At 58.2% G+C, this 7,547-nt stretch overlaps 2 protein-coding genes across 2 annotated transcripts; both read left to right on the top strand.

Annotated features, from left to right (window-relative positions):
• On the top strand, window positions 1-4,106 carry BO82DRAFT_347587 (uncharacterized protein). The gene has a single exon (XM_025633795.1). The coding sequence runs from the start codon at window positions 303-305 to the stop codon at window positions 3,948-3,950; it is 3,648 nt and encodes a 1,215-aa protein (XP_025486422.1). The 5' UTR covers window positions 1-302; the 3' UTR covers window positions 3,951-4,106.
• A 250-nt stretch (window positions 4,107-4,356) lies between these two features.
• BO82DRAFT_396297 (putative sugar hydrolase) lies at window positions 4,357-7,540 on the top strand. Its single transcript, XM_025638832.1, has 6 exons — window positions 4,357-4,648; window positions 4,712-4,826; window positions 4,916-4,979; window positions 5,064-5,725; window positions 5,791-6,068; window positions 6,152-7,540. Exons 1-6 carry the CDS (start codon window positions 4,616-4,618, stop codon window positions 7,316-7,318), a joined length of 2,319 nt encoding a protein of 772 aa, XP_025486421.1. The 5' UTR covers window positions 4,357-4,615; the 3' UTR covers window positions 7,319-7,540.
• Window positions 7,541-7,547: the final 7 nt, after the last annotated feature.

Here is a 7,547-nt window from a genome sequence, read left to right as displayed (position 1 = left end):
CCCCCCCCCCCCCCCCCCTCCCCACTACCCTTCTCAAGACGACCGATTCAAACGACGTGTGTTTCTCTCAACCTCCACCAGAAACACACCCATTCGTCTATTTACGGCCTGATCATGGTCGTTCCCTCGCGAAATTGAACCATGGGGAACTGCAGCTCAGTCTAGTTGATCGGTCTGACTGTTGGTTTCCTGCTTGTTTCATTGGCGCATTTTATTTGAACGCTTCTGCGTAATCGATCTTGCGATCTTTCCCCGCTCTTTTTACCTACTCTGCAGTTCCGTTCCGAGTCGGCTTTATCATCATGCTCGGTCGACTATTGAATACTGCAGCGGCCACTCTCAATCCGACGGGATACTCCGCGAAGAACCCACAGCCACTGGAATCGGTCACAGAAGAGGAGCATACATCGGGCTTGCTGTATCCTGACGTTAGCCTTCTTCGACGATCCAACTCGCACGCGTACCCCCTTCATACCGCTTTCAATTCTCCGAACACCTCGACGGCCGGTGGATATGATGATCGTGGTGGTGGCGTCGAATTGGACCACCTGAAGGATTTCCGGGTGATAATCGCTCAGAACGCGCTGGGAGACCGGGATGCCTGTGTGTTGCTGGATACCCGGGCCACTCCGCAGGGACAAGGCTCACATGGTCTGGGCTTGGAGCCACAGGTGTTCGAAAATACTGGTACCCGCCATGCCCGCACGCTCTCCACGTTGACTCGCGGCCCGCGGCGGGGTTATCTGCCTCAGTCCTCGGTGGTGGAATCAAGCCCGCTGTCTGCGGCTGCAGAGACACGGCGATCCCCACCCATGTCTTCTGGCGCGTTCATGAGGGCACGGGTTCGTAGCTCTACGCTGGCACCGGGTGGAAGTTTCGCCGAAGGTGGCCATTCCCGGGGCACGACGGATGCAAATGACTCCGGGTTGCTCAACTGCATCTTTGGGAGCAGTGCCTTCAGCTATAAGGGTTCCTCCACCAAGATGCATATCATTTCGGCCGATGACGAACCGGGTCAAACCTCGCCAGCGTCTCCGGCGGCACGTAGCTCTCTATCACGAGCATATACTACGGGAAGTTCCACGACGTTTGGCGGCTCCGATCGTGGTAATGAGCCGAAACCACCTGCCAAGGTCACTATCCTGTTGACCAGGATGTTCAGTGTGCATCTGCCCGAAGGCGGAGATGATGCCTCCCCTCCGGATAGGTCTGACTTGTCATCTTCAGTCTCCCACGACGCTCTTCCGAGCCCGGGGTTTCCCTTCCCGGACGTCTCGAAGCGCAAGAAGATCAAGGAGAAGAAAACCCCCATGTACGCGGTCGCTATTACAATCCAGATCCCGCTCTTATCCCGAAATGGTGGGCGGCCGGTTTCTCGGTTTGCGCAAGGTCCAGACTCTCCCAAGCCAGGGCTTTCGTGCTCATTGGACTCGGACTATCGCTGGCGTGGCGGCTTCTTCGAGGACAGCCTGTCCCTCGCATCTCCTCCCGCGAGTCTGGATGAGCGTATTGATCTGTTGGTAGATCACTGGGATATCATCAACCGGACTCTGTCCCATTTGGAGAGGCTGTCTCGGAACGAGATCCTGTTCTTACTCAAAAAGGTAGACGCCTCGGCCGGACCGCACCCCAAGCCGGCTAAACCTCCAAATATGCAGAGGACTAATCAGACCTTTGTTCATCTACCGGTCAACGTTTTGTCCATCAACTCAAAGCTTCGCGACGAAGCCATCCGCAGCACTCGTCGCATAAGCACGGCTCTGCAGATGCCTTACGTTGTTACAGGCCAGAGCCGCTGGGGCGTCTGGCGTGAAGAAGGGCGGTCGATAATCCGCAGTCTTGGAGACAAAGACCACAGTTTCTTTTTCCTGGTCCTGGTTACTGCCTTCTTGGGGAACCACACGGAGTGGCTCAATGCCGTGGGCCCGGAGTGGTACCGTCGGCGGCACTATCTGCAACAGAAGGCTCAGCAAGATGCCGACCCGATGCTGGCTAATCGCACCGTGATCATCTCGCCGGATAAGATGACTGCCAGAAGACTGATTTTCTTACTGGCGGCGTTCTTGCCTCCCAAACAGCGCTTCGAGCCCCTGCCGTCTCCGATCCGTCCTGGCACTGCGGCGTCGACTCGTGCTGTCTCCCAGAGCCCGCCTAACGTTCCTATCTTACGACAGGAGGCGTTGCGGAGAGTGATGGAACGACGGTCTCGTGCGCAGCGCCTCAACCTCAATGAGAGAGAGCAGCACCAGCGGTCTGTGAGTGCTTCATCCAATGAGACGGCCCATCGTTCGGCGGAAGAACCCGAGCCTATGGTTCCGCCTGATTTTGGTGCGAAGCGCAGGGGCTCAGATGCCCGCTCGATCCGAGCCTTAGGAGTTCCTATCCATACTAGAGACATGCGTCCGAGGAACACGAGTGCAGCCACCACTTCGACCACTACTCCGAGTAGTACCGTTCCCGTCCCGCACTTCGCCTCGCAGAGCCGGTCTGAGCGGATGGGATCGGATCCAAGTGTGGCCGAAGGACGTGACAGCCTGGCGTCCGAAACTCTTCTAAAGAATCTGCGGCGGTCCGAAACCTCGGCAACCTGTGCCAATGGCCAGATACCTCCCGCGAGTGGCCGCTGGGGCACTTTGTTCTCTGGCTTGTGGAGCTCTCGTCAGGAGTCATCAGACGCTGGTGACGCCCCTGCGCCATCTGAAGCGCGCAAGCGATCGGTATCTGCTTATACGAACCCGCCCAGACGGAACCCTCCGACACTTGCCCAGATGGTCAAAGAAGCATCGGAGGAACCCATGGCGGCGGCACCCAAAGCTCCTACGAGCGGCAATATCTCTATTCCTCCGGCGACAAACAGTCATATCTCATTCGAGGAGGACACACCGGATTTGTCGTCGACCACGGACCAGACCAGGGAGTCTTCCTTGAAGATGGCTGTTCGTGGCGATGACGGCGTGGTGGACGTGGACCTGCCGCTCCCAGGGTTCCTGTCGCTTTCGTCGTCCGGGGACTCCACGCTGGCCTCCCCGAAGAAGACCCGCACCTCGGTCACTAGTATGGATGCAATGGCATCTACACAGAGCAGTGTATCCGGGTTCCACGGTAGTCTCAAGGACACCGATGGACCTAATACCAATGTAGCTGGCTGGCTGCGAACTTTCCATGATGACTTTCTCCTGCAGGCCGTGAGACCATACGCCTCACTGGAAGCCGATATCAAGCGCGCCATGCAGGCCGAGCCTACGCCAAGCCAAGCCATGTGTCTTAACGCGGACGGCTCCGAACGATGGGTGGATGTTGCGACCACCGTGATCGCGGACGTCCGGAACTTTACGGTGAAGCGACTGCGACTGCGACGTAAACTTGTGGGACATGGGTCGTCGCGCAAGGCGTATACGTCCTCTTTCCCTTCGCAGCCCGGCACTCCGCGGTACGTGTCCAACGGGTCTGTGTCGGCCTCGCAGCTCACGAGCTTCTTCTCGCACGCTACTGGGTCGAGCAGGACATCCAATAATTCCTCCATGGACGATATGTATCCTACCGAGGTTGAGGAACGGTTTGTGGAAGAGCCCGTGATGGATCTGGATGGTACCCTTGTCGACGCTCTTGAACGTGTACTTGCACAGAGTGGACCGTCGTCCATGGCCCATTCTCGGGCGCCGTCGCCGTCCCGTGGTCGTCGCGGGGAGGATAAGCCGCCAGCGGAAGCTCCAGCGACCGCGCGGGAAGAAATCCGACCCGTCGAGGTGCCTCGGACTGAGTGTCGCAAGCTGGTTCTCGGGGCGCTGGAAGAGGTGGTGCGCAGTGTGACCGCGGAGCATTGCCGCGAGGATGTTGATGGGGAGCTCGGCTTAGCCGATAGAGAGCGCAAGCGTGCGTTGGCCGGGGCGGATAACACGCTGCGCGAGGGAGTTCGCAAGTGGCTTCTCGATGTTGAGGAGGCGTGGTAGGGGTGGGGGATGAGTGAATTTTCTGTTCTGATGCTTTTATGTTAACATGATACCCATGTTGAGTATTTCCTGCACTCGACCCAGCGTTGAGCATACATACATACGTACAGTACATCATCATCATCATCATCATCATACATACATACATACATACATACATGATCTGACGGCTGTCAATGACAGATGCACGTGGACTGTAGGGGAAGTAATTCTAAAATTAATATCTTTGGTGGCCGTCGGCATCAGCCCACCGGAGACGTCTTCCTTCTGGTGGGCAAAGCGATTGGTGGACAAATCCAACCAGGATAAATCCAGGGGTCATTTAGCCTTAGCTAAAATGACGGCGGTGGTTTTTACCCCTCTTCCAATCACCTCTCTCTCGGTTCTCCCGGTTCTCTCGGTCTTCCGGCCCGTGAGATGCCATGGTGTCTATTCAACCGGCGCAATCCTGGTCTGTCAGTCAGTCAGTCAGTCAGTGCAGTGCTTGTACTGCGGGGTGGGGTGGGGTCATAACAGTGTTGAGCCTTGACAATGATCCAATTCATACTTAAGACACGCCGCGCTGCTCGTTGACCGAGGTCTCTCCCCTCCCCTCAGGGCCCAGCATTGCTCCCCCCCCAAGTTTAAACCTCTACATATCATCAATTGATACCCCATCCATCACAATGAAGTTCACCGAGGGAATGTGGCGCATCCGGGTGAGTTTCCCCGTCTAAGACCGAACCGAATCAGACGTTAATGTGTGAGCGCTTGAGTGACAGGAGGGGATCCGGATCGACTGGATGAACAACGTGGAGCGCCTGAGCATCGAGAACGAGACGGTGGATCTGCTCCTGAACAAGTTCCAGCGGCACCGGGGTGATACGCTGAACTCCGGTGGGTGGTCCCTCTCCTTTCTTTATCCTGGATCCAGATGGGGATGAGTAGAAGAAGAGGGCTTGGACTGACGACTGGTGGGTGTATAGCTACGGTCTCGGCGCAGGTCACGTCGCCGTTGGAAGGGATTATCGGCGTGAAGCTTGTCCATTGGTGTGTACCCTCCCCCTCGTTTTCATTCTCCGTCCTACAGCAAGTGTCGTCCTCTCCCGAACGCTCATACTAATGAGACCCCAGGGCCGGCGGCATCGGCAAAGGCCCGCACTACGAACTCACCAAGACCACCGGGCACGTCCAGATCTCGCATGAGGAGAATCAAGCGCTTCACTACCGCAGCGGCGGCCTCGACCTGGCCGTGACGACCGCGCCCAACGAACTCGACTTCGTCTTTTCCTCTGCTACCAGCCAGAAGCAGCGCAAGCTGACGGGCCACTCCTGGCGCTCGATCGGGTACATCGGCGACCAGACGACCGAGAAATCCCGGTGGGACGACGGGATCTTCTTCGAGCGGCAGGGCTACATGCTGGCGGCGCTGGACCTGGGCGTGGGCGAGAAGCTGTACGGGCTGGGCGAGCGGTTCGGCCCGTTCATCAAGAACGGGCAGACGGTCGACATCTGGAACGAGGACGGCGGCACCTCCTCCGAGCTGGCGTACAAGAACATCCCCTTCTACTTGAGCTCGGCCGGGTACGGCGTGTTCGTGAACCACCCGGGCAAGGTGAGTCTGGAGCTGCAGTCGGAGCGCACGACCCGCGTCAATATCTCGGTGCCCGGCGAGGAGCTCGAGTATTTTGTTATCTATGGGGACTCGCCCAAGGCGATTTTGGAGCGGTATACGGCCTTGACGGGGAGGCCGAGTCTGGTGCCGGCGTGGAGTTATAATCTTTGGCTGACGACGAGTATGTTCCGCTTGGGGGTGGGGTTGGGGGAAGGTTGATGCCAATGCTGATGCGTTATGGGACAGGCTTCACGACCAACTACGACGAACAGACCGTCACTGGCTTCCTGGACGGGTTCCGGGACCGCGAGATCCCGCTGGGCGTGTTCCACTTCGACTGCTTCTGGATGAAGTCGTACCAGTGGTGCGACTTCGAGTTCGACTCGGCCATGTTCCCCGACGCTGCGGGGTACATCAAGCGGCTGAAGGAACGCGGGCTGCGGATCAGTGTCTGGCTCAACCCGTACGTCGGCCAGGCATCGCCGCTATTCAAGGAGGGCAAAGAGAAAGGATACTTCATCAAGGTACGCTCCCCCTCTGCTCTCCCCCTGCCCCCTACCCCCCTCCCCTGCAACCCTCACTAACCCCCCGCCCGCCCTTCCCACAGCGCACCGACGGCACAGTCTGGCAATGGGACTACTGGCAAGCCGGCATGGCGATCGTCGACTTCACGAACCCCTCCGCGCGCACCTGGTTCCAATCCCACCTCCGCCGCCTGCTAGACCTAGGAGTCGACAGCTTCAAAACTGACTTCGGCGAACGCATCCCCTACCGCAACGTCACCTACTTTGACGAGAGCGTCGACCCCACGCGCATGCACAACTACTACACCCTCACCTTCAACGAACTCTGCTACACGACCCTCCTCCACCACCACCCAGACAACATCGATCCCACCACCCACGAAATCACCAACAAGTCCGGCGCCGTCCTCTTCGCCCGCTCCACCGCCGCCGGCGGCCAGAAATTCCCCATCCACTGGGGCGGCGACTGCGAGAGCACCTACGAAGCGATGGCCGAGTCCCTGCGCGGCTGCTTGTCGCTGTCCCTCTCGGGCTTCATCTTCTGGGCCTCCGACATCGGCGGCTTCGAGGGCACCCCGCCGCCGGACGTGTACAAGCGGTGGGTGCAGTTCGGCTTGCTGTCGACGCACTCCCGGCTGCACGGGAGCCACTCGTTCCGCGTGCCGTGGATCTACGGCGAGGATTGTTCGGTCGTCCTGCGCGACTGCGTGAAAAGGAAGATTGCGCTCACGCCGTATCTCCTCCAGAACGCGCTGGAGGGGGCCCGCCGCGGGACGCCCGTGATGCGGCCCTTGTTGTTGGAGTTTCCCGCCGACAAGAATGCGTGGAGCGTGGATACGGTGTATATGCTTGGGGGCGATTTGTTGGTCGCGCCGGTGTTGAGTAAGGAGGGGGTGGTGTCGTTTTATGTGCCGGACACGGAAGAGGATGGGGAGTGGGTGAGTTGGTTTGATCATTCGAAAAAGTATCAGGGCGGCAGGTGGTATACCGAGACGCATGGGTTCGAGACCCTGCCTCTGTTGATTCGGCCGGGGGCCGTCGTGCCGGTGAACTTTCAACTGAGCAAGCCGGAGGATGATCCGTTGGTGGGGTTGGAGGTGCTGGTGAATGGTGACCTTACAGGGGAGGTCGAGGTCGAGGTGGTCGATCCGGTGAAGGCCCATGAGGTGCGCTCGGTTGTGAAGGTGCGGAAGGAGGGCGGGGAGGTTAAGGCTGATGTGGAGGGGGTCAAAGTTACGATTATTCAGTGAGGGGGGCTGTTGTTGGCTTGGGTATGGGTGTAGGTTTGAGCAAGTTCCGGTAGAGTGTTTGTTTCTAAATCGTGGTTGTTGGGCTATCTCACGGTGTAGTGGTGGACTCAAGAATGCAGGGAGATGCTGTCTATAACTGCGCGTTGGTGTTAGGCCTGGAAAGGCTAAGGAAGACACTAGTAAGATACTCAGACAATTGTTCATTAGGTTGTAATACATGGCTCACAGG

The sequence above is a fragment of the Aspergillus uvarum genome (genome assembly GCF_003184745.1).
Source record: "Aspergillus uvarum CBS 121591 unplaced genomic scaffold BO82scaffold_91, whole genome shotgun sequence".
In the NCBI taxonomy this organism is placed as follows: Eukaryota; Fungi; Ascomycota; class Eurotiomycetes; order Eurotiales; family Aspergillaceae; genus Aspergillus; species Aspergillus uvarum.
The sequence above is the reverse complement of the archived record's forward strand: the minus strand, read 5'-3'. Positions and strand labels throughout refer to the sequence as shown.

Coding starts and splice junctions, on each gene's coding strand:
- BO82DRAFT_347587 (XM_025633795.1), top strand. CDS start 303: ATGCTCGGTCGACTATTGAATACTGCAGCGGCCACTCTCAATCCGACG.
- BO82DRAFT_396297 (XM_025638832.1), top strand. CDS start 4,616: ATGAAGTTCACCGAGGGAATGTGGCGCATCCGG. Junction 4,980..5,063: donor GGCGTGAAGCTTGTCCATTG/GTGTGTACCCTC, acceptor ATGAGACCCCAG/GGCCGGCGGCATCGGCAAAG. Junction 5,726..5,790: donor TAATCTTTGGCTGACGACGA/GTATGTTCCGCT, acceptor GTTATGGGACAG/GCTTCACGACCAACTACGAC.